The following is a 14,931-nucleotide window of genomic DNA, read 5'->3' as shown; positions in this document are numbered from 1 at the left end:
GGGGGGGGGGGGGGTCAGTAGTAGAATCAGGCCCTGGTAAGGTGAGGTTTCAGAGTGATAAACAACTGACAGTTGTGAATGAAATCATTCCATAGGCCGGAGATTCCAGCTGGAAAGAAATGAACCAATGGAGAGTTCACATTACTCTCCTTCCAATTGATGGTGGAACCGCTGCCTATTTGCTTTTGTGGCCAGAGACTTTCAAGTCAGTGAGAGATGATCCAGGCCAGACGGCAGCTGTTTTGTCTGTTGCTACAAGAAAAGCCATTCCATTGCCTTTTAACTCCCGTGTTTATGATTTAAGATCATTAACTAGAGCTTATTACATTCTTCATATTCATCTCGGTGTGTAAGCTCTCTATTCAGTATTCACCCTTAAATACATATGCCCCTAAACACCCTGTACTAAAAAACAAAGATCTGGGGACTCCCCCTCCCCCCCCTCTGCTTAGGTCTGATGCTCTATTACTAATATTTGATACATGTGCCCCTGGGAACTGATTTTTGGGTCTATAGATCAAGGACATACTTCTATGCAGTTGATCATGTTTTCAGAACAGGGACAGAGCGTTAAAACCAAGGGCTGTCCAAGTCTCCATGTATATTATATACTGTAGCAAATAGACTGTAGCTACAGATATATCTATGGATTCTGCATTCTCAAATTCTACCACAAGATGGCAGAGTGATTCCATGTTTCTCTGCAGGTAAAGTGTTACAGGACAGATTCTGCATTCTGAATATTTCCCATATTCCCTGTCTTTGCAGCACCTGCAGCTCTTATACACAGTCATACACACAGTTACACACAGTCACACACACTGTTATACACAGTCACACACAGTCACACACACAGATACATTGAAATCAGAGTCTGACAGTCACATCCTACCTCAGTACAAAGTAAATGAGGATGAAAACAGACACGTCCACCAAGTTCACCCCTTTGTCCAAGTGACTCCGGCCTAATTCTATTGCACCCTGTCTTGTGTATCTGTAGGGTTTAATTTTTATATACAGTCTGAGCTCATTGAGAGAGTGCTAGAGAATGGCAGCGCGGGAGTTAACAGACCTCTAGGATATTCTCGACATAAGGGATATATTGGGGACACTAAGGGGTATAATGGGGACACAAGGGGGTATATTGGGGATACTAGGGAATATTGGGGATACTAGGGGGATATTAGGGACACTGGAAGGATATTGGGGACACCAGGGGGTATATTGGGGACACCAGGGGGTGTATTAGGGACACTAGGGGGTATATTGGGACACTAGGGGTATATTGGGTGTATTAGGGACACTAGGGGTATAATGGGGACACCATGGGGTATATTGGGGATACTAGGGGGTATATTGGGGACACCATGGGGTATTTTGGGGACATTAGGGGTATATTGGGGACACTAGAAGTATATTGGGGATATTAGGGACACTAGGGGGTATATTGGGGACACTAGGGGAATATTGTGGACACCAAGGGGGGATAATGGGGACACTAGGGGTATATCTGGGATACTAGGGGTTATATTGGGGACACTAGGGGGTATATTGGAAACACTAGGAGGTATATTGGGGACACTAGGGGGTATATTGGGACACTAGGGGAATATTGGGGACACTAGGGGTTATATTGGGGACACTAGGGGGTATATTGGGGACACTAGGGGTTATATTTGGGACACTAGGGGGTATATTGGGGACACTAGGGGGTATATTGGGGCACTAGGGGTATATTAAGGACACTAGGGGAATATTGGGGACACTAGGGGAATATTGGGGACACTAGGGGGTATATTGAAGACACTAGGGGAATATTGGGGACACTAGGGGTATATTGGTGACACAAGGGGGTATATTGGGGACACTAGGGTGTACGGTGCAGTAAAGGAATTCAGCTGGTTTCAGCAAGCTAATGTGAGTTTGGGAATTACAAAGAGGGTGGGGGGGCAGGGCACAGATGTAGTTAAAGGGGGTAAGAGTCCTTTTAAAGGGGGTGGTTCTCCTTTAATTAATTTATAATATACTATAGACTGGCTAATTCTAAGCAACATTTCCATTGGTCTTCATTATTTATTTTTTATAGTGTTTTGAATTATTTGAGTAATGTGGACCCTAGCAACCAGATGGCTGAAATTACAAACTGGAAAGCCGCTGAATAAAAAGCTAAATAACTCAAAAACCACAAATGATAAAAAAGGAAAACCAATTGCAAATTATCTCAGAATATCCCTCTCTACATCATATTAACAGTTCATTTAAAGGTGAACAACCCCATTATATGAGTCCAGTTCCAGGGCTTTGCTGTATGCAGTTGACAGCAGTTGATGGGTGATTGACAGCAGATGCCCAAGAGGTTCTGTAGCAGCTGCATCATTCCCTACTCTGTGTGATGAACTGGTTGATTTTCCTCATTGCAATTGTGGTAAAAGTATAAAAATCACTTTCTGACGGGACTGTGCCCCTATAACTGCCAGTGTGCGTGGGTAAATAGTGATACTGAGTATGTTTGTGGGGATCCTGGTTGTTACGTGACTGGGAGGGATGTGTCTCTGCAGTGTTTCAGCCTCTGTCAGTCACTATATGACTCACTCATGACTCACCCACTGCTCCTATTCCTGCTCAGCAAAACCTCCCTTATCTCTTATTTATTCCTGCCTTGTGTAGTGTGACGGCCAGCGAGAGAGGGGGCGCCACTGAGAGAGAGAGGGGGCACCACTGATTGAGAGGGGGTACTGCAGAGAGAGGGAGGGGGCGCCAGAAAGAGAGGGGGGGTGCCACAGAGAGAGGGGGGGTGCCAGAGAGAGAGACAGAGCGGGGGTGCCAGGGAGAGAGGGGGCACCACAGAGCGAGAGAGGGGGGCGCCGCAGAGAGAAAGAGAGGGGCACCCACAGAGAGAGGGGGGGTACCAGAGAGAGAGAGAGAGGGTGCCACAGAACCAGGAGAGAGCGTCAGGCAGGGAGGGAACTTACCAGGGAATAAGGAAATCTTTCAGTCTTAGTAGACTGGTAGGCAGGAGAGCAGATAAGAAGCCGACACGGCCCACTCCCTGTCTGTACAACACGGGCTCCCATCATTAGTGCTTCTCATAGTTCTTTATATAGTTAAAGGGATACGTGTTTTTTTTCAAAACACATCAGTTAATAGTGCTGCTCCAGCAGAATTCTGCACTGAAATCCAGTTCTCAAAAGAGCAAACAGATTTTTTTATATTTCATTTTGAAATCTGACATGGGGCTAGACATATTGTCAGTTTCCCAGCTGCCCCCAGTCATGTGACTTGTGCACTGATAAACTTCAGTCACTCTTTACTGCTGTACTGCAAGTTGGAATGGTATCACCCCCTCCCTTCCCCCCCCCCCCAGCAGCCTAACAACAGAACAATGGGAAGGTAACCAGATAGCAGCTCCCTAACACAAGATAACAGCTGCCTGGTAGATCTAAGAACAGCACTCAATAGTAAAATCCAGGTCCCACTGAGACACATTCAGTTACATTGAGTAGGAGAAACAACAGGCTGCCAGAAAGCAGTTCCATCCTAAAGTGCTGGCTCTTTCTGAAATCACATGACCAGGCAAAATGACCTGAGATGCACCTACACACCAATATTACAACTTAATACACTTGCTGGTTCAGGAATAAATTGTTATATTGTAGAGTGAATCATTTGCTGTGTAATTTAGAGATAAAAACGACATTATAAAAATCACAACAGAATGCCTTTAATAAATATAGTGAGTTCCTCAGCCTAACTTGTTCTCAACCAGCTGCCGCCTACACACACTTGCTGTTAGTCACTGTCAGGTTTACCCTTCTCTAACTGGCCGATTCCAACAATGACACTGACACTTTGCAGGACTGGGTTGTTCACAGCAGAAAATCATTCTGGGTTGAGGCAACACACTCACAAACTATTCATAACTCAAAATAGAAATAATAAGAATTTTTTTTTCCAGTCTAGTTTGACCTAGCAACCAGGCAGTGGTTTGAATAGCAGACTGGGAAGAGTCTGAATAGAAATACAAAGTAACAATAAAACTGTAGCTTCACAGAGCAACAGCTTTGACTCCCAGTTGGAAAGAGAAAGAAGGCAAATCCTTTTATAAAATAAAAGATCAACTCAATGTCAGCCCTAATGCAACTCCAACTCCTCATCTCTACACAAGGCATCGTTGTCAGAAGACCAAACCCTTTTTAATGACTGTTTTTTTTATTGTAGGAGAAAATATTTCTGCATTTAGTGTGGAGACCATTTTTTGGGACTTCACCCCTAAGGATTCATACTGTAGTGTATAGACAGGTCACTGTAGTTGTATTGTGCCCCTCTATGTAGCACAACATATATCCCTCTATATAACATACAGGGGTATACTGCACTGCATGATATGTATCCCATCAATCTTCTAAGTCTTATATGGAAGGGACTTTATTTTCCAATATATATTGCACTGTAGGAAGTACATTAATCCCAAATTAATGTATAGATTGAACTATGTTATCCAATGATTACTGTACAGTAGGTAGAACATCACCCCTATAGAATGCACAGAAGGGAGTTTCTTATCCTGTATTTAAAGTAGGTAGGACATTACTCCTATAGAATGGATAGTAGGGAGTATGTTCTCCAGTATTTACAGTAGATAGTACACTAGCCCCCCTATAGAATGGATAGTAGAGAGTATATTATCCAGTATTTACAGTAAGTAGAACACAAGCCCCCTATAGAATGGATAGTAGGGAGTATATTATCCAATATTTACAGTAAGTAGAACACCAGCCCCTATAGAATGGATAGTAGGGAGTATATTATCCAGTATTTACAGTAGGTAGAACACCAGCCCCCCTATAGAATTCACAGTAGGGAATATATTACCCAATATTTACAGTAAGTAGAACACCACCCCCATAGAATGGATAGAAGGGAGTATATTATGCAGTATTTACAGTAAGTAGAACACCAGCCCCTTGTAGAAGGGATAGTAGGGAGTATATTATCCAATATTTACAGTAAGTAGAACACCCCCACTATAGAATGGATAGTAGGGAGTATATTATCCAATATTTACAGTAAGTAGAACACCACCCCCCTATAGAATGCATAGAAGGGAGTATATTATCCAGTATTTACAGTAGGTAGAACCCCTGCCCCCTATAGAATGGATAGTAGCGAGTATTTTATCGAATATTTACAGTAAGTAGAACACCACCCCCTATAGAATGGATAGAAGGGAGTATATTATCCAGTATTTACAGTAGGTAGGATATTACATCTATAGAATGAATTGTAGGGAGTATATTATCCAGTATTCACAGTAGGTAGAACCCCAGCCCCCTATAAAATGGATAGTAGCGAGTATTTTATCGAATATTTACAGTAAGTAGAACACCACCCCCTATAGTATGGATAGTAGGGAGTATATTATCCAGTATTTACAGTAGGTAGGACATTACATCTATAGAATGAATTTTAGGGAGTATATTATCCAATATTTACAGTAGATAGAACACCAGCCGCCTATAGAATGGATAGTAGGGAGTATAGTATCCAGTGGTTACAGTAGATAGGACATTGTATCTATAGAATGGATAGTAGGGAGTATAGTATGCAATATTTACAGTAGGTAGAACACCAGCCCCCCTATAGAATGGATAGTAGGGAGTATATTATCCAGTATATACAGTAAGTAGAACACCAGCCCCCCTATAGAATGGATAGTAGGGAGTATAGTATCCAATATTTACAGTAGGTAGGACATTACATCTATAGAATGAATTGTAGGGAGTATATTATCCAATATTTACAGTAGATAGAACACCAGTCCCCCTATAGAATGGATAGTAGGGAGTATAGTATCCAATATTTACAGTAGGTAGGACATTACCTCTATAGAATGGATAGTAGGGAGTATATTTTCCAGTATTTACAGTAGTTAGGACATTACCACTATAGAAGAAATGGGGAAGGTTTATTTTAAAAAAAATCACAGGATAATTCTACCCCACAGAATTTACAACTAGTTGTGATGATACTACTTGGTTAGAATAGACAAATGATAAAGAATCTTAAACTGATGTATATGTTCATTTCTTAGTATTAAGAGTGAGAGGAAGGTCAGGCCATTTCTCCTGAAGACCCCAATTCTCTCCTAAAAAGTTCCTAAATGAAATTGCCAGCATTCCCTCTGGAGCTGACAGTTTCACAAGAAGTCATGGTGGCACTGGGTAAATGGTTTACTCCATTCGGTCGGCTCTGTCAGTGAGTCCACAACACACAATAATATTAAGGATTATGTACAGACACTGACATTATTTGCCCCTTACAGCAGCCAATCAGCACTGAGCTTTTTCGTGTCTAACAGAGGCAGAAAAATGAAAGGAAGCTTCTGATTGGTTGTTGCAGATTTGCTGGAAGTAGGGCACATGCCACTGACCAGGGAGCAGCTCTTTGGGGAGCAGCAAATATCTATAATGAACGTCTGTATTACTTTCTTGCTATAAAGGCAATATAGGGGAGAGCCAGGTTTATTGGGGTGACAGCTGTATGGGACAGGGGGAAAAACCAACAGAGCTGACCAACTGCACCTTTTGATTCAACTTTTAGTAAGATGTAAATACAATTTGCAATTGCTTTTCATTTTTTATTACTTGTGTTTTTTACTTATTTATCTTTTTATTCAGTAGCTCCCCATTTTGCAATTTCAGCCATCTGGTTGCTAGGGCCCAGATGACCCTAGCAACCATGCATTCATTTGAATAAGAGACTGGACTATGAATAGGAGAGGCCTGGATAGAAAGATGAATAATAAAAAGTAGCAATAACAATACATTTGTAGCCTTACAGAGAATTTGATTTTTAGGTGGGGTCAGTGACCCCTATTTGAAAACTGGAAAGAGTCAGAAGAAGACGAAGGCAAATACTTTAAAAAGAAAAAATAAACATTGAAGACCAATTGAAAAGTTGCTTAGAATTTAAAGGTTAATTTAAATGTGAAAAGCGCAGTGTGTTGTTGCTCCTGAGCTGCAGCTGACAGTTGGGCGCTGTATTAGCGGTGAAGTGTCAGCAGGGGTCGCTGCGCGTGTCAGTGAGTGTGACGTCAGAGCGCCGGGCACAGAGTGTGAGTGAGGTTGGCACATGATGTGAGTGTCGGCCGCTAATGGGGCACAGGGAGTCACTGGGAGAGAAAGTCCTGAGATTTCCGCACTGACAGTTAGTGGCCCCCGCAGCACAGTCTGTTTGTGAATCTTCTACCCCCCCCCACCTCTGGGGATAAATATATAAATATGTGGAACCCTCAGTGGATGACATGTCGGGGGTGTCTCATCCCGGTGCAGTTCATTATAGGGGCCCCCTGATCTTTACCTCCCCCCCCCACTCCTCACCAGCTGGGGGGCTTTTTACTTCTTTCCTTGTCAATCAACCCCCCCCATCACCCCAAATACCCCCCCTCACTCTCCTTCATCCCCCCATTTACCTTTTATTATAACCCCGAGCCCCAACTCTCCCCCCTAACTGTCACCTGTTCCCCCCCCCCCAAATCATCTCTTCCCCCATCTCCCCCCCAGTCTCCTCTCCCCCCTCCCCTTCCTCCCCCCCTCCTCTCCGCCGCCTCTGGCTCCTGCCGCTGCCGCTGCTCCTCCTCCTCCTGCTGCTGCTGCTGCTGAATCGCTCCCAATAATCGCTCCGGTCTCTCCCGCAGCCGCTGTCAATGGAGCTGGAAAATATCGTTGCGAACACGGTGCTGCTGAAAGCGAGAGAAGGTGAGAGCTCCGGGCCGGGATGTGGCTGCAGAACCCCGATACTTCTCTCCCCCCTCTCTCTCTCTCTGCATCAGTCCTGCAAATCCCCTCATACCTCTCTCCTATTGTCATTAACTGCAGCCCCCCCTGACCCCCACCCACCCAACAACCCACCGGCATCTGCACCCCGGGGCCCCTGCACCCCCCTCCTCCTCCTCCTCCTCCTCCTCTGAGTATTACATGGGGGGCCTGTGTATATCTATATCCAGTGTGTGTGATTATTATATCAGTGTCTATAGGCTTCACTGGATACATTGTGTTGTGTATTATATATATATAGTAATTGTGTGTCTGTGAGTGTGTTTATATATAACATGTATCTGTGAGTGTGAGTGTACATATTAGATACATATAGACTGTGTGATTTATATATACCAACACATATATATGTATGTATGGGGGTGTAATGAATATCAGTATATATATATATATATAGGTGTGTGTATATGACTATATAAATATATATATATGAGTGTATAGCTGTGTATATCAGTATATATATATATATATAGGTGTGTATGAGTATAAATATATATATATATATATATGAGTGTATAGATGTAGATATCAGTATATAAATATAAATATATAAATGTACATGATTGTGTCACACACATTGGGGTCTATATGTTTATGGAGCAAATCTGATGCACCTGTTCTCACACTACACGACGGGCCTGCGGGTGGGAATGGCAGGAGTGGGGGGGCCGGGGGTTATTAAACACTTATTTCCCAGTACAGACGACATTTCCATCTCACTGATCTGTAGGAACCCGGGGCCAATGGGCAAAGCTGTGACTGTGAGATGAAGACTGTACTGGTACCAGAGTGTGCGACACATTTCTTTCTTTTATCCATTTGTAACTGGGGGAGGATTGGGGGTCCCTGGGCCTCATGTTATTCACTGTAAATGGACTTTATTCAACTGACCCCCTGGGGTTTCATCTGCTTCTCCTGAAATCTGATCCTCATGGGAAATACACCCCCCACTGCACTCACACACCTACACACTTACTCACACTTACTCACACACTTACTTACACACTCACACACTTACTCACACACTCACACACTTACTCACACACTCACACACTTACTCACACACTCACACACTTACTCACACACTCACACACTTACTTCCACACTCACACACTTACTCACACACTCACACACTTACTTCCACACTCACACACTTACTCACACACTCACACACTTACTCACACACACACACACACTTACTTCCACACTCACACACTTACTCACACACTCACACACTTACACACACACTCACACACTTACTCACACACCTACACACTTACTTACACACTCAAACACACACTTATTCACACACTTGCTCACACACTTACTCACACACCTACACACTTACTTACACACTCAAACACACACTTATTCACACTCTTGCTCACACACTTACTTACACACACACTTACACACATACACACTTACTCACACACCTACACACTTACTTACACACTCAAACACACACTTATTCACACTCTTGCTCACACACTTACTTACACACACACTTACACACATACACACTTACTCACACACTCACCTCTGCAGTCTGATAATAATGTAGATTATTTCTAGACCTGGGGGGAGCCACAGGAGTTTAAATCCTTTATGATCCCAGATTTCCAGTTGGCTCTGTCTCTGCTCGGCTCTGCTGCTGGGGGGTCTCATTGTTCCTTTTTTATTTCCATTTATACAATTGAACAAGGATTTGTAATCACGTTGCTTCTGTTAGATGCACTGCTCAAAGGTTCATGCATTTCAGGTGGCAGTTTATTTGTGGGTGGGGGCGCTGTTCTATTACTGTCTATGTAAGGAATCAGCTCTGGGAACAGGTGAGCAGTGGTACTGCAAGTCATTCACTTTTAAGCATCTTGCAGAGGAGGATATAATATTTATATATAATGCAGAAGTTAACCTGTTATAACACATAACATATTATAATTGTGCAGCCTTGTGCCTTTATATGGTCACAGAACCCCTTAGTGACGTCTAATATCCTTATCCTTTACAGTAGGGGGTACATTATCCCTTATAATACATGAGTGATACTCAGAGTTCCCTGTATAACTCAGCCTGCAGCCTTGTGCCTTTATATGGTCACAGAACAACCCCTCAGTGACTTCTAATATCCTTATCATTTACAGTAGGGGCTACATTATCCCTTATAATACATGAGTGATACTCAGAGTCTCCTGTATAACTCAGCCTGCAGCCTTGTGCCTTTATATGGTCACAGAACAACCCCTCAGTGACTTCTAATATCCTTATCATTTACAGTAGGGGGTACATTATCCCTTATAATACATGAGTGATACTCAGAGTTCCCTGTATAACTCAGCCTTGTGTCTTTATATGGTCACAGAACAACCCCTCAGTGACTTCTAATATCCTTATCATTTACAGTAGGGGGTACATTATCCCTTATAATACATGAGTGATACTCAGAGTTCCCTGTATAACTCAGCCTGCAGCCTTGTGTCTTTATATGGTCACAGAACAACCCCTTTTATATGGTCATTGAATTCCTTGGTGACTTATAATATCCTTATATTTTACAATAGGGGGTACATTCACTATATAATTTAAAAATTAACTGAGTATGTTAATTAGTTATTGATGAACTAATACTAAACGGGTATACAGACCATTACAGTCTGCATCAACATTGAGCCCTATAACATCAGTGTGTATGACAGGTGTAGCCAGTGGCATAACTACCGGGAGAGCAGGGGGGTGATTGGGCCAGGGCCCGCACCTCCTCGGGGCCCGCAACCATTTCCAGCCGATTCCAGGCATAAGGAGGGGGCGGGGACCCGGCTGCGCGTCCTGCGCCAGGGCCCGCCCCCCTCTAGTTACGTTACTGGGTGTAGCCTCCCTTTCTGTTAATGTTCTGATTTCTGATGACCCCTAAATTCAGCTTTTCAGCAGCCGCCCAGAGCCCACTGAGCATGTGCAGTGCCGCTGACTCACAACAAGATGGGGCAATTGAAGGCCGGGATCATTACAGTTATAGGGGCTCTGGGCTGGTACAGTAAGTACAGTGAGTACAGTAACTACAGTGAGTACAGTAAGTACAGTGAGTACAGTAAGTACAGTAAGTACAGTATGTGAATACAGAATGTTTTAAGGCTTCTCAGCAGGACTCTGGGCATGTGTTTCTTTAAGCTCAGACGTATGTGTAGCAGCAGAATGGGATTGTTATAGGAGCCGCAGCCTTTAGTGTATGTAGTAATGTACATAGTAATGCACGTCATGCTGTAACCTGAACTGCTATAAATGCCTCTTAAAATATATCCAGTTGTCAGTGCGGCGTATGGCGATTTTATGGGGCAGCCTTGTGATTGGCTGTGGCTCTGTATAGGCCCTTTCACCCCAGGGTGCCCACCGACTGAATGTCACGTGAATGACATGCCCACCTTTATATCAGACCCCGTATAGGTATTAGGTCCGTGGGCTGATTTATACACCTGTACAACATTGTATCGGGGGGGCGCAGCCTGGGTAGGGTAACACTGGGGGGCAATGCGCAGTTCGAAGGCTGGTTTCTAATTGGGTAAAATTAAAACAATAAGTAACAGAGAAAATCGCAGGGTGGTGCCTAACAACTTGTCACCCCTTATATTTTACCCCTTTTTATAAAGCACCAACATATTCTGCGGCGATGCACAATAGATTTATACTGAACATGGAATTGGTTGCTGTTATATATGTGAGATTGCTGGGGGGCAGGAGCTATTGGGGGGATGAAATATGACTTATTTCCATAGTTTAGGGGGGGGCCTAAAATTATTTAGCTTTGGGGCCTGGGAACTTGCTAGTTATGCCCCCGGAGTAAAGGAGGAGTTGCTACAAGCGCTCCAGTTTTATATATGGTCTGGGAACCTTAAACGGGGTTGTTCACCTTTAAATTAACTGTTAGTATTGGGGATGCACCGAATCCACTATTTTGGATTCAGCTGAATCCTTTGCGAAAGATTTGGCCGAATACTGAACCAAATCTGAACCCTAATTTGCATATGGAAATTAGGGGTGGGAAGGGGAAAACAGCTTTTACTGCCTTGTTTTCTAACAAAAATCAAGCGGTTTCCCTCCACGCCCCTAATTTGCATATGCAAATTAGGATTCGGTTCTGCTGGGCAGAAGGATTGGGCCAAATCGGAATCCTGCTGAAAAAGGCCGAATCCCGAACCGAATCCTGGATTCGGTGCATCCCTAGTTAGTATGATGTGGAGAGTGATATTCTGAGAGTGATTGTATTCTTCTTCTGACTCTTTCCAGCTTTCAAATGGGGGTCAGTGACCCCATTTAAATAACAAATGCTCTGTAAGGCTACAGATTTATAGTTATTGCTACTTTTTATTACTCCTCTTTCTATTCAGGCCTCTCCTATTCATATTCCAGTCTTTTATTCAAATCAATGCATGGTTGCTAGGGGAATTTGGACCCTAGCAACCAGAGTGCTGAAATTGTAAACTGGAGAGCTGAATAAAAAGCTAAATAACTCAAAAACCACAAATAATAAAAAAATGAAAACCAATTGCAAATTGTCTCAGAATAACCCTCTCTACATCATACTAAAAGTGATCTCAAAGGTGAACAACCCCTTTAAGGGGTTATTATTTCTGCTTGTCTAAGTAGCTTGGAAGTGCCGTATTCCCTGGTGATGTTCTTCACTGTCTTTGGGTTCATGTTCAGTGTTGGACCGCACCTTGTAGAGCCCAAAAGTGAAGAATAAGAAGCCATATGTAATGGTAGTCGTGCAAATAAGAATTGTCATTGGCTGGGGGGCACTAGGGCCGGGGGAAATAAGAGGAGATCCAGTTTATGTTCCTCTATGTGCTGCAGTATTTAGTCTGTATTTATTCTGGGGGAGATTGTGGATGCACACCTAAGGCCAATTTCAAAAAGTTTAAAGCCCTGTCTAAATGATTCAAGTAAATATGCAAGTGCATGTAATTTTGGTCTCAGTGAAAACCTGGGTGTAACAGTCACACTCCTGTGGGTCAGGGGAATTATCTCATGAGTCTGATGTGTATTTGCCCCCAGGCAGTAAAGGATGAGGATATAATGAATAACATCCCATAGTAACATAGTAACTGAGGTTGAAAAGAGACACACGAGTTGTATCCCTTGTGTTGGACACCTTTCAGCAGTGCAGGAATTACCTGGAAGCAGTGATAGTTCCCCAGGCTGGTGCAGTTATAGACTAGGGAGTTTGGACTGCTGGGAGTTGCAGTTCTGCAGAGTTAGGACAGGTATATTGATGCCTCACTGTTCCCCCACTGTGCCCCATCCTCAATGGGAGCAGAACAAGATTGGCACAGATCTCGGTTTAGGGTTAGGATTAGGTTTAGGGTAAGGGTTAGGGTAAGGGTTAGGGTTAGGTTTAGGGTTAGGATTAGGGTTAGGGTTAGGGTTAGGATTAGGGTTAGGATTAGGTTTAGGGTAAGGGCTAGGGTAAGGGTTAGGGTAAGGGTTAGGTTTAGGGTTAGGATTAGGGTTAGGGTTAGGATTAGGGTTAGGATTCGTTTTAGGGTAAGGGTTAGGATTAGGTTTAGGGTTAGGGTAAGGATTAGGATTAGGGTAAGGGTTAGGATTAGGGTTGGTATTAGTGTAAGGATTAGGATTAGGGTTGGGATTAGGGTGAGGATTAGCATTAGGACATGGTGCCGGACACAGGAAGTTGGAAATATTAAAATATTATTTGTAACAAAACAACTTGAATACCTGTCGGGGACGGGAGTAGTGTGAGAATTAAACCCCCGCTTCCCCTCGGCAGCTGAATGGCACAAAAAACCCCGTCCCATTAACCCTTGCTAAAGGCAGTATCCCTGAGCCTGACCACTTGAGTCTCTAACCTGGTGGCCTTGTCACTGTAGGTTACTAGCCCTCCTGTAGGCTTGCCATCTGTCTGGTTTTGGGAAAGGGCTGTCCGTGTGACAACCCTACAGGAGGGCTAGTACCCTGCAGTGACAAGGCCAGTGTATTAGCCCTAACCCTAACCCTGCATATAGGGAAAGGAAACAGCTTCCCTTGTAGACTGAGGAGCCAATCTAGTGACTAAGTTCTGCCCAGGGGACCAAAGGAAATTAAAGACTGGGGTCTTCTTGCAACCCAATTAACTATGTAAGTCTGTAGTTCTTCTCTCCAGTTTGTCATTTAAACTATTTGGTTGCTAGGGTCCCACATACTATAGCAACCAGGCAACAGATTAAATGACAGACTAGAAGAAGAAAAGTCTCAGAATAAATTTATATTTTTGGAGTGTGGAAGGGACCCACTTCTGAATATTACTGGACAGCGGGCGGGTGGGCTGCTTTGTGATGTCACATAGGGCACATGTCATTCCCTGAAAATAACCCTGATTGGCCCAACCAGGTGTTATAATGTCTCCCAAAGGGGAAGCAAGTCAATATGGTGGATTCCTGAAACAACTTCCATTGTTTTTATTTCCCAACAAGCGCATCTGTTATTTTATAATGTGATATTATTTCATTCCATTTATATCAGAGACTTTTGCTCATTCTCCTTTCAAAGCAAAACAGCAGATGGTGAAGAGAATACGTTCTATAGTTTATAAATCGGGATTTTCTTACAGTTCTGTGAGGTTGGCTGCTAATAAATGGAAAGTACTTTCTAATTACTAAATTAGGGCTGATAGTGATGATCCATCAACCTGACGGGTGGATATTCCCAGAAGTTGGCAGGATATTGGGGTCCGTGTGTAACTGGGCTTAGATGGGGTGGATCAGGGTCAGACCTAAATAAATTCAGTTTTCAAGATATAAATTTGGGTGGTAAGTGAATGTGTAGTTATTTGAACTGATCATATCATCCCATCCCCCTCTTTCCAGCACCCCCTTTTTATGCACAGATTGGTTCTTCTGACCATTATTTCATACTTTTAATTTACATTTTAATCAAGGGCCCGGAACTGGTTTTGGTGCTTTTGTTTTAGTTGTTGGGAATTTGATCACCTTTAATCAAAGCCAATCAACGAATACACTGTTATCTGTGCCATAAAGCAGGGCACTGAAATCCACTCTCACAGGTGTAGGCTAATCGGAGCATAGGGGCTGAATTTCAATCTGTTTAA

The 14,931-nt window shown here is 43.2% G+C and overlaps 1 protein-coding gene across 1 annotated transcript in view; it reads left to right on the top strand.

Annotated features, from left to right (window-relative positions):
• Window positions 1–7,592: 7,592 nt before the first annotated feature.
• grk5.L (G protein-coupled receptor kinase 5 L homeolog) overlaps window positions 7,593–14,931 on the top strand; it is a 28,143-nt gene continuing 20,804 nt past the window's right edge. Inside the window, exon 1 of the mRNA XM_041570154.1 lies at window positions 7,593–7,757. Coding sequence (XP_041426088.1) covers window positions 7,706–7,757 — 52 coding nt within the window. The 5' untranslated portion in view covers window positions 7,593–7,705. The remainder of the gene's footprint in view (window positions 7,758–14,931) is intronic.

The sequence above is a fragment of the Xenopus laevis genome, chromosome 7L, assembly GCF_017654675.1.
Source record: "Xenopus laevis strain J_2021 chromosome 7L, Xenopus_laevis_v10.1, whole genome shotgun sequence".
Lineage (NCBI taxonomy): Eukaryota > Metazoa > Chordata > Amphibia > Anura > Pipidae > Xenopus > Xenopus laevis.
Note: the sequence above shows the minus strand (reverse complement) of the source record. Positions and strands in the feature narration are given on the sequence as shown.